Genomic DNA, 12,398 nt, shown 5'->3' on the forward strand with positions numbered 1-12,398 from the left:
CCACCTGAATTCAAATTCCCTCTGCTTTCTGAACATCCTGTGCCCTTTCACGGGTTCAGGGCCTTTGCTCTTCTTTGCTCTACCTGTATCTCTTTATTTCATTTATCAGATGCCTCTTCCTATCTCATCTGGAGAGAAACTCCTTCAACTCGGCTCCAAGGTCATTTCCTATGAAAACACTTAACAATTTTTTCCGGTAAGTCATTATCTCTTCAAAACCTGTAAATATCTCATTTAAAGCTTGTGTTAGAATTCATTCAACTATTTTTTTAATTAAACACCAACTATGCCCCCAGACATTTCTTTATGGCAGAATCAACTAACTTTTTGTAAAGGGCTAGGTTGTAAATAATTTAGACTTTGGGGGCTACATAAGTCTATGTCACTCTTCTAAAAAAATCAGTTCAGTAAAGTCGCTCAGTCTTTTCCAACTCTTTGCAACCCCATGGACTATAGCACACCAGTCTTCCATGTCCAAAACCAACTTCTGGAGCTTACTCAAACTCATGTCCATCAAGTTGGTGATGCCATCCAACCATCTCATCCTCTGTTGTCCCCTTCTCCTCCCACCTTCAATCTTTCCCAGCATCAGGGTCTTTTCAAATGAGTCAGTTCTTCGCATCAAGTGGCCAAAGTATTGATGCTTCAGCTTCAGCATCAGTCCTTCCAATGAATATTCAGGACTGATTTCCTTTAGGATGGACTGGTAGGATCTCCTTGCAATCCAAGGGACTCTCAAATCTTCTCCAACACCACAGTTCAAAAGCATCAATTCTTCAGCACTCAGCTTTCTTTATAGTCCAACTCTCACATCCATACATCCCTGCTGGAAAAACCATAGCCTTGACTAGATGGACTTTGTCAGCAAAGTAATATCTCTGCTTTTTAGTATGCTGTCTAGGTTCGTCATAGCTTTTCTTCCAAGGAGCAAGCATCTTTTCATTTCATGAATGCAGTCATCATCTGCAGTGATTTTAAAGCCCAAGAAAATAAAGCCTGTCACTGGTTCCATTGTTCCCCACATCTATTTGCCCTGAAGTGATGGCACCAGATGTCATGATCTTAGTTTTTTGAACACTGAGCTTTAACCAACTTTTTCACTCTCCTCATTCACCTTCATCAAGATGCTCTTTAATTCCTCTTCATTTTCTGCCATAAGGGTGCTGTTATCTGCATATTTGAGGTTACTGATATTTCTCCCAGCAATCTTGATCCCAGCTTGTGAGTCATCGTTCCCAGCACACTCTGCATATAAGTTAAACAAGCAGGGTGACGTACCCCTTTCCCAATTTGGAAACAGTCTGCTGTTCCATGTCCAGTTCTAACTGTTGCTTCTTGACCTGCATATAGATTTCTCAGGAGGCAGGTCAGGTGGTCTTGTATTCACATCTCTTTCAGAATTTTCCACAGTTTCTTGTGATCCACAAAGTCAAAGGCTTTGGCATAGTCAATAAAGCAGAAGTAGATGTTTTTCTAGAATTCCTTGCTTTTTCTATGATCCAATGGAAGTTGGCAATTTGATCTCTGGTTCCTCTGCCTTTTCTAAATTCAGCTTGAATCTCTGAAGTTTTTGGTTCACGTACAGTTGAAGCCTGGCTTGGAGAATTTTGAGCATTACTTTGCTAGTGTGTGAGATTAGTGCCATTGTGTGGTAGTTTGAGCATTCTTTGGCATTGCCTTTCTTTGGGACTGGAATGAAACTGACCTTTTCTAGTCCTGTGGCCACTGCTGAGTTTTCCAAATTTACTAGCATATTGAGTGCAGCACTTTCACAGCATCACCTTTTAGGATTTGAAGTAGCTCAGCTGGAATTCCATCACCTCCACTAGCTTTGTTCATAGTGATGTTTTCTAAGGCCCACTTGACTTCGCATTCCAGGATATCTGGCTTTAGGCAGGTGATCACATCATAGTGGCTGTCTAGGTCATGATGATCTTTTTTGTATAGTTCCTCTGTGCATTCTTGCCACCTCTTCTTAATATCTTCTGCTTCTATTAGGTTCACACCATTTCTGTCCTTTATTGAGCCCATCTTTGCATGAAATGTTCCCTTGGTATCTCTAGTGTTCTTGAAGAGATCTCTAGTCTTTCCATTCTATTGTTTTCCTCTATTTCTTTGCAATGATCACTGAGGAAGGCTTTCTCATCTCTCCTTGCTATTCTCTGGAACTCTGCATTCAGATGGGTATATCTTTCCTTTTCTCCTTTGCCTTTTCCTTCTCTTCTTTTCTCCGCTATTTGTAAGGCCTCCTCAAACAACCATTTTGCCTTTTTGCATTTCTTTTTCTTGGGGATGGTTTTGATCACCACCTCCTATACAATGTCAAGAACCTCTGTCCATAGTTCATCAGGCACTCTGTCTGTCAGATTTAATCCCATGAATCTATTTGTCACTTTCACTGTATAATCATAAGGGGTTTGATTTAGGTCATACCTGAATGGTCCAACGGTTTTCCCTACTTTCTTCAGTTTAAGCTTGAATTTTGCAAGGAGTTCATGATCTTAGTCACAGACAGCTCCCAATTTTGTTTTTGCTGACTGTACAGAGCTTCTCCATCTTTGGCTGCAAACAGTATAATCAATCTGATTTTGGTATTGACCATCTGGTGATGTCCATGTGTAGAGTCTTCTCTTGTGTTGTTGGAAGAGGGTATTTGCTATGACCAGTGCTTTCTCTTGGCAAAACTGTTAGCCTTTGCCCTGCTTCATTCTGTACTCCAAGGGCAAACTTGCCTGTTATTCCAGTTATCTCTTGACTTCCTACTTCTGCATTCCAGTCCCCTATGATGAAAAGGACCTATTTTTTTGCTAATATTTCTAGAAGGTCTTATAGGTCTTCATAGAACTGTTCAACTTCAGTTTCTTCGGCATTACTGTTTAGGGCACAGACTTGAATTACTGTGATACTAAATGGTTTGCCTTGGAAATGAACAGAGATCATTCTTTCGTTTTTGAGATTGCATCCAAGTACTGCATTTCGGACTCTTCTGTTGACTACGAGGGCTACTGCATTTCTTCTAAGGGATTCTTGCACACAGTAGTAGATATAATAGTCATCTTAATTAAATTCGCCTGTTCTAGTCCATTTTAGTTCACTGATTTCTAAAATGTCAACGTTCACTCTTACCATCTCCTGTCTGACCACTCCACTGTACCTTGATTCATGGACCTAACATTCCAGGATCCCCTGCATTACTGTTTTTTACAGCATCAGACTTTACTTCCATCACCAATCATATCCACAACTCGGCATTGTTTTTGCTTTGGTTCCATCTCGTCATTCTTTCTAGAGTTATGTCTCCACTCTTCTCCAGTAGCATATTAGGCACCTATGACCTGAGGAGTTCATATTTCAGTGTCTTATCTTTTTTGCCTTTTCATCCTGTTCATGGGGTTCTCAAGGCAAGAATAATGAAGTGGTTTGCCATTGCCTTCTCCAGTGGAGCTCATTTTGTCAGAACTCTCCACCATGACCTGTCTGTCTGAGGTGGCTCTACACGGCATGGCTCATAGTTTTAAAAAATAACCTTTTATAAATATAATATACATCCTTAGTTTGAAGGGCCATATAGAAACAAGCCACTGAGAAGGCATCAGATTATGGTTTTCAAATCTCCGCTCTAGACATGGAGAACTAGGATAATAAGCAACAATTATAAAGCTTGAAAGCTGGTAAGAAAAATAGACATTAATCAAATAACCATATTGAAAAGTATAAATATACAACTATGACAGAATTATGAAGAACATAAAGTGCTAAAAGACCATAAAATGAAAGAGCAAATCTGTGGGAATCAAATAATTATCTTTTATGTTTGTCCTTCCAAGCAGACCTAGATCCTCAAACACAAGTTTGTATCTTATTTACTTCATCTCTTATTCTCAGTCCACCTTATTCTCTGATCACTTACACTTAGAGGTGGTACAGGTCTGTCTAATCAAAAAATGAACTCATAGGATATGTAATCTTTATTTTTAATTTTTGCCACTTCTAAGGTATGGACAGGTTGAGAAATTAGATGACCAAGACTGAATAACTATGTCAAGAGTTAGAACATAGCAATCCTTAAGAAGTCATGTGCCATACTTTTAACAACAATAACTGAAATATGGTGAGCATTTACCCAACTCTACATGTATATTCCTTATTTAATTGTACTGAATAACTACATCAAGAGTTAAAATAAAGCAATCCTTAAGAAGTCATGTGCCATACTTTTAACAACAATAACTAAAATACGTTGAGCATTTACCTGACTCTACATGTATATTCCTTATTTAATCATCCCAGCAGTACTATAACCATCATGATCAAATCAATCTCTTAAATTTAAAGCAATCTCAATCACAGTGACAAGTAAAAAAACTGATTCTAATTCTTATGGTAGACAAAGATTCTGATCTGACTATATAAAGCAAAAGTATATAAAGAAAAAGAATGAAGAACTTGTCATCAATATTTAAAAATTAAATACAACAAATGAAACCATAAAAAAATGTAGACGATAAGCCACAGGTTGGTTAAAGACATTTCCAACGCATACACTAAATATACAAAATATTCCTACAAATCAATAAAGAAAAAGACAGGCAAATAAGAAAAGCTTGAAGAGAATCTAACTTGTTATTAATATCAAGGGAATGTAAATTACAAGAGAAAGTCAGCAATTATAATCCTAGTTAAATATCAAAAACAGAGGGACTCATATTTTCACCAAAATGCACTAGAATGCTCACAGCAACACTAACATGACTCAAACTATAAACTATCTCAATGTCCATAATACTAGAAAAGATCTTAAAACTGTAGTACAGTCATGCAATGTTACACTATACAACAGTGAGCATGAACAATCTATAACTAGCTGGTAACAACATGGAAGAATCTCATGAAGATGCATGAAAAGAAATACACACAAATGAGCTCATACTATGTGATTCCACTTATATAGTGTATACAAATATATACACAAAAGTAAATGACATTGTTAGGTAGAGAGGTAGACAGTAACTGGAGAGGCACATGAAGGCGGGCTTCCTGGGGTACTGGTAATATTTCCTAATCTTGGTGCTGATTACATGAATGTGTTCATTCTGTGACAATTCACGATGTGTACTTATTCTATGTAAATTTTTCTTCATGTATGTTATACGTCAATATAAAAAAAATTACAATGAAAAACCTTGTCATAGCCATCAAAAGAACAAAACCACCCTGTTGATACTATTAGAGTGATAAGGAAAATGAGACTTTACTTATAAGAGTATACAGTGGTACAACCTCTCTCAAGAAAAATCTAGCACTGAAGCTGAAATGTACAACACAGAAGTTACACAGAGAAGAGTCTTCCACATTTTTCCCATGAAACATGAATAAAAGGAGGCTTTAAAATTATTTAAAATAGTGAAAAATTAGAAATAAACTATCTATCAGCAGGAGAATGGATTAAGTGAGATATGTTAGTGGTATGGTTTATTACACAGCCATTAACATGAGTTGAGTCATCAACTCATTAAGATGAGTCATCTAGATCTGTATGTACCAGTGTGGCTATATTTCAAACACAATCATGAGATAAAAAAAAAACATAAACAGATTCACATTATAAAGTTCTTTCTATGCATAAAATATGAGCATGCAATATATAAAATATATAAGAACAAGTAAAAATATAGGAACATGACTGAAAGGATATTAACCAAGGTTATGATCATGATTAATACTGGGCAGAGATGGAGTATTAAGTCTTAGAAGGGGAATGTGGGACACCTGAGTCTGAACTATAATCTCATCTATATTTTTTACTGAAAAATGATAAAATGCAGTAGATATACAATTTTTATACTGCAATATTATTTTCTATACTTTTCCTGTCTTTTTTTTCTTAATCCTTTATTTCTTTGCAACCTGTATTCATTATTGATCTTACCCTACCAGTTTGCTTTCTTATGTATTACTTACTAACAGAGTGGATTTAACTTATATTAAGTAAAAAACAAGAACAACATAACAATTTCATTTTGGTTATTACAAAATTTAAATTCAGAACATAGGTATAAACATATTCCAAAATTTCATGAAAGAGTTTCAGAAAAATCTAGAAACAGTTTTGGTTAGCTCAGAACTCTTTATAAAATAAAACTTGAATTGACATTTATACAACATATAGAAAACTAAGCTGCTTCTCTCCTTTACACCTAATCGTTGTTATCTAAATTTAGGGTTCACTAGTTCAGAAAGAAGAGGGGGAAAATCCATTTAGGAATAACTAATTTCTGTGTTTTGTTCTTCCCTCTTCTTTAATATCAATATGCTCTAGCAGACTTGCTCTTTTAAAAATTAAAGTATTTTAAATACACATTTAAGATCTTCCCGACTCAGGGACTGAACATGGGTCTCCTGCATTGCAGGCAGATTCTTTACCATCTGAGTCACCAGGGGAGCCCATAAACAAGGTAAGGAAAAAAATTAACAGGGCTCCTGAAATCCAGATGAGTCTGACATCAAGAAGGTTCCAAATGAATTAAACTTGTTTTTGTTAATTTATACAAATATTAACCCTCAAACCCATTCATGTTTTAAACACAGCTCAGTGCTTAATTCTAATAATATGTCTCTATTCCCTACTTTCCATCCACACAAAATTATGAAGAGAAAACCAGAAACTGTACTGAAGACTATAGGGCAACACTGATAGTAGCCAGAAGTGAAAACTGAGAGTAAGAATGAGGCAGACACAACTATATAACCAACAGACAAAAATCAGACAAGAAATGTACAATGAGCACAGCAAAGGACTAACTCCTCTCATTCCCCTTCAACAGCCTGAGTTTGGGGGCAAAGGATACACTATATAAGGAGCACCTACAATTTCACTCTTGGTAAAGGATCAACTATTCCTACAGGTATTCTTAGTTGTGAAGAATTCTTAGTTGTCAAGAACTGATTAAATCAGAGGTAGTACCTGCTGTTAAACAGAAAGATAATATTTGCAGATAGACTGCTGCCAAAAATTGTTATAATTGAAACATGGGGTATAAAAGGACTTAATAACAAAGAGCTTCAATAATGCACTTTTCTGGGATAATTCAGTTACTAAAAATGCTAAATCAAAGAAGTATTACATTTGTTATAAAAATAAGGAAACCATACAAGTAAAATAAGCTCATTTGCTCAGAAATCAGAAGTCTAAAGTATACTGATTATTCCAGTGAGTGACAGACTGTCAAATAAAGAAAGAAATTTAGTAGCTTTCGTAATTTATAAGTATAAAATCAAAAGCCACTTTAGTTGCAAAGAGTAAGATTCTTTACCATAGTGTTCTGGAAAACTGCTGAAAAGACAACACAAAATTTTATACCCACACACTAAACACCTACCTTTCCCACCTTGGCTCATGGCACCAGTGTCTCGTCCACACTGTCCTTTATTATTCACACCGAATGTCCAAACTTCTCCATTCTTCATTAAGACACACGTATGAGCTTTGCCCATAGCTACCTGAGTTACAAAATGGCCCTTCAAATCTGTTACCAAACCTAGAGGAAAGAAACAAATTTGGTAAGAACTAACCAAAAAGCCTTTCTGAGCCTAGTAGATCATCAGTAATATAAAATGACCACGGCAACGCCGAACTTTTCATTTCTGGGATAAAATAACCCCAAGATGGGAAATAGTGTCCAAAAGATGGGCAGCGTATCTGTAAGTTAATTTTACAGTTCTGTAATGAAGTTTCAAAATCTTAAAATGTTCTCATCCAGACTTGGGACAAACCTTCACTCTGGCATTAGCTCTGGCCTGCTTCTCCTGAATGCTTGCTCTCAGTGGCAGCACCTCCAACAATGCTTAAGAGGGTTACTAGATTTCAAACCTTCCTGACCCGAGCACAAAGGAGTTTTTGAACCACATACTTTATTTGCTTTGACCCTTCTCAGCAAAACAGAGTAAAACACGGCACCAGAGTATTCTGAAATAACACTGTTTCTACAGAAACCTGCGAGATTTTCCAAAGCACTTATTTTTTCAATCCTTTATAATCTACAATGCATTCTTCCACAACCCAACAGACAGTTAGCTCCTAAGTTTCACTTATTCACATATTATAATCATTCTACTTGCCATATCCAAGTGCCACCCATATTATCTTAATATTTTCACATCAATTTTAAATTTGACTAAAGCATTTTAACCTTATCCAGTAGCATTAACAGTAAAAATTCAAAGATTGTGGAGTATTTCTAATATATACTAAAATAAAAACATTGTAAAGCTGAAATATTTGTTTTACTTAAATTACAAATAAAACAATTCTCATATCACACTTTGGAAAAGCTACTCTATACTATGAAGCTCAGATACCACTTCCTAAGGGTGACCTTCCCTTTCACTAACTTAGGTCTTTTAACGAAGCATACTGCAAAAACTCCCATTTTTAGTTTTTAGCATACTTGAAAAAGACATGTGTATAAATAGAAATAGTATTTATTACTATTATTCACAGTACTAGCTGACATGTCTTGAGCCCTCACATGTGGCAGGCTCTGCTGCAGGCATTTCATAACAATTACCTCCTATTACTTTGTAAGAACCATATGATGCAGGTATTATCACTGGCTGCCTTTTACAGGTAGAAGAAAAATGAAAAGGAAAGCTCTGAAAAGTTACATAATTTATGCTAGTTAGCCAAATAAAAAGTGGTCATGCCAGTATCTGAGTCTATATCCATAACCATTAGATCTCTACTATTTAAGTTCTTTACCACATCCATCTGTCTCTCCGAGCCTCAAAAAGAAAGGGACACATCTGTCTGGTCCACTAATGCCTAATGTATTGTTAGTTCTCAATAAATATTTGCTGAATAAATGCAGAAGTTTCCATCAGCCTTACCCAAGAGGATTTTAGCAAGCAGCCATGAAATTAAAAGACGCTTGCTCCTTCGAAGAAAAGTTATGACCAACCTAGACAGCATGTTAAAAAGCAGAGACACTACTTTGCCAACAAAGGTCTTTCTAATCAAAGCTATGGTTTTACCAGTAATCATGTATGGATGTGAAAGTTGGACTATAAAGAAAGCTGAGCGCCGAAGAATTGATGCTTTTGAGCTGTGGTGTTGGAGAAGACTCTTGAGAGTCCCTTGGACTGCAAGGAGATCCAACCAGTCCATCCTGAAGGAAATCAGTACTGAATATCCATTGGAAGGACTGATGCTGAAGCTGAAACTCCAATACTTTGGTCACCTAATGCGAAGAATTGACTCATTTGAAAAGACCCTGATGCTGGGAAAGATTGAAGGCGGGAGAATGAGATGGTTGGATGGCATCACCAACTCAACAGACGTTGAGTTCAAGTAGGTTCCGGGAGTTGGTGATGGACAGGGAGGCCTGGTGTGCTGCAGTCCATGGGGTCACAAACAGTCGGACACGAATGAGTGACTGAACTGAACTGAATTTTACCGAATATTATTATTAAAATGTACATGAGCCCACCCCCACAGTTTGAGTCACTCTGACAGCTGAGGACAATTGAGACTAAATATTCCCACATTAAACTCACATAAATCACCTGAGCACAGTTTTCAGCCTGATAATGGGCTGTTTTAAATGTTCAATACATGTCATTTCCTCAGCATGAGACAATCAGAAACTTCATTAGTCCTGATTTCCTTATTATAAAAAAATGTATAGGCTTTACATATTCAATTCATATAAAACCTTTCCAGGTGGGTTGCTATAATCATTACACTCATTTCTAAATGCCAGAAAGAAAATCTAGCAGCCAAGTGTGACAAGTTTTCGAGATAACAGTTTATAAATGTAAAATTCTTTGGCTAGTTTTGTCCCTCATATTCATTACCTGAAGTTATCAGTTAGCCATTTAAGTAATTCTTGAGACTACAATGTGCCAGACACTGCACTGGGGATAAACAGTAATTAAGAGAGAGACAGCCCTTCTCACAGGGCTTCCCTGGTGGTTCAGTGATGAAGAATCCACCTGCAATGTTGGAGACATGGGTTTGATCCCTGGGTCAGGAAGATTCCCCAGAGGAGGGCATGGCAACCCACTCCAGTATTTGTGCCTGGAGAATCCCATGGACAGAGGAGCCTGGTGGGCCACAGTCCACGGGATCACAAAAGAGTCGGACACAACTGAGTGACTAACATGTTCACTTTCAGGCTTTCTCTAATTTCCTAACAACAGGGGGAGATAAATAATCCATCAATTATAAATCTGCTAAGACATGAAAATCATGTCCCCAGAGTACCACCAGGAACATGTCACATGGGCATCTCACGGAGTCTAGGAAAACCTTTTCAGAGAAAGTAACAGGTAAGGTAGAGCTGCAGGAGGCAATCCCCATGATTAGCTCTGCAGGGAACTATTGACAGTGTTCCCAGTAATAAGACAGGAAGGAAGAACAAAACATTGTATTTGGAAAGAAATGTAGAGAAAACATGTTACAAATATTACTTTTCGAGACACATCTTTCCAATATATAATGTGTGGCATAGGACTTTCTGTGCATAAAAATGAAACAGTGTTTAACTTACTTGAACTATCAGAGTAAATGGCATCTTTTCCAAACATATATAGCTCTCCATCTTTAGAAATAACAGAACTACTTCCATTATTGCAGGCTGTATACACCACAATCTTTCCTTCCATCTTAATTATCTTCTTAGGCTTGTAAGGTTTTGATTGCCGCCTGCTCTTAGCTTAAAAAAAAAAAGATATTTAATTTAAGGGATCTATTTACAAATAAAAATAATGATTTGTATATAAAGCCCAAGGGAAAAAACCTATCATTTGCATTTATCATACACTTGATTTATTTATTTTCACAAAGGCCTGAGCTTCCCAACATGTCAATTAAATGAGTCAATCTGAAAGCCTCATCTTGTTAAATATTTATCAGGCTACTGTTATCAGATCCTCTTCTTTGTAGTACACTGAAATTTCAAAAGAGAAACAGCAATTTTCTACCAAACTTCTAGGGAGCCCAGTCTCTAGATTAACTGCTTACATTATCAATACCATTCCACTGTCATCTGTATCTATTTTAAATCCCTTTTTATCAAACTCTATCTCACATGTATTCCTCTGTGAGATCCTGGAAAGTATTTAAAACCAGCTTCTCATTCATTCAACACATATTAAGTATTTACTCCTAGTCAGAGACTGAAAGGAAGGGAAATGTGCATATGGAGGGAGAGCAAATATTTTTAAATGTAGATTATTTAGGCAGCCTCTGCTCTCAAAAACTAAATCCCTGAAATGAGCAAAAGATGGGAAATACCAATCTTCTGTTCCCTCAGTCAATCCCAGTTCTTGCATGCTTTTCTGAATAAAAACATATTGCTATGCTGGGTACAATTCTAGGATTAAAATACCACTATATTTTTTCTTGGACCATGAACTATATACATATATACAGCGTCTAAGTCATCTGGTGGTCAAGCAAAGAAGAATCATGTCCTCCACATCCTAGAAGGAAAAACTGGCTGGGCTGAGTTTCTGAGATATGGCAATATACTTCATGGCTATTTTAAAAGACTTTTTCAGGATAACTTTTATTTACACATGATATCTACATTAGATGTTGACTTCAAACCTAATCCTCCTAAGATGCTCCCCCAAGTGCAACAATGCACTATGTACAAGTTACAAAAAGAGACAAAGGACACTTTGAGGAAGACTGAAGCACAGGAAAGATAAGTGAAAACTGCTTAATTTTCCATTGCTCGGGAATTTCATCATAACGAAACGTCAACAACAGTGTTTCGTAACTGATACTATCACACAATTCACGTTAAGGTTTACTTCATTGTGAAATACATACTCTTTACAAAACTTGGGATTACCTAAAAGAATATACTGGAATAAGTAAGTTTTTAAAAATGACACCAATGGACAAAACAGGTAAACAGCCAAGTATGCAATGTATAAAGCCTACAAAAATTCATGAATATGAACTCTAGTATGAAATCAGCAATCACGGTTCTTTAATGAACAGTATACCACCACCATTGACTGAATGTTCCTCAGTATAACATCTATTAACTTGAGAAGGCTAGTGCTGTTAAAATTGATATACCCTTTTTAATAAATTCCCCAGCATTTCTACTGAACAGTCCACTCACTCGACTCTCCATCCTCTCCTTTACTGGCAGATCCTGTGAAGAATATGCTTCCATCTTCTGCAACTAAAAGGGCGTGAGAGCCATCATGTCCAACGGAAAAGTGCACGATCTTTGGGGATTTCGTAATTGGTAGCTCAACCCATTTTCCTGCTGAAGGACCACCTTGTTTGATTCCGAGACTCTGGTATTTGCCAGTGTAATATATCTTAACATGTGCAGAAAAAAAAATACAAAACAGGAATTACAGTGCCTCTTGGAGAA

The 12,398-nt window shown here is 36.7% G+C and overlaps 1 protein-coding gene across 7 annotated transcripts in view; it reads right to left on the reverse strand.

Annotated features, from left to right (window-relative positions):
• Positions 1 to 12,398, reverse strand: part of MYCBP2 (MYC binding protein 2) — a 263,283-nt gene that overhangs the window by 179,894 nt on the left and 70,991 nt on the right. For 6 of the 7 annotated variants that reach the window (XR_010658547.1, XM_065902281.1, XM_065902280.1 and 3 more), the window contains exons 12-14: positions 12,138 to 12,342; positions 10,548 to 10,712; positions 7,380 to 7,538 (exon numbers count right to left, since the gene is read on the reverse strand). Coding sequence is in view for 6 of the 7 variants with exons in the window: in XM_065902281.1 (XP_065758353.1) it covers positions 7,380 to 7,538; positions 10,548 to 10,712; positions 12,138 to 12,342 (529 nt within the window). In the remaining variant the exon portion in view is untranslated. The remainder of the gene's footprint in view (positions 1 to 7,379; positions 7,539 to 10,547; positions 10,713 to 12,137; positions 12,343 to 12,398) is intronic. The other variant, XM_065902278.1, reaches the window with a different exon arrangement.

The sequence above is a fragment of the Muntiacus reevesi genome, chromosome 11 (genome assembly GCF_963930625.1).
Source record: "Muntiacus reevesi chromosome 11, mMunRee1.1, whole genome shotgun sequence".
Lineage (NCBI taxonomy): Eukaryota > Metazoa > Chordata > Mammalia > Artiodactyla > Cervidae > Muntiacus > Muntiacus reevesi.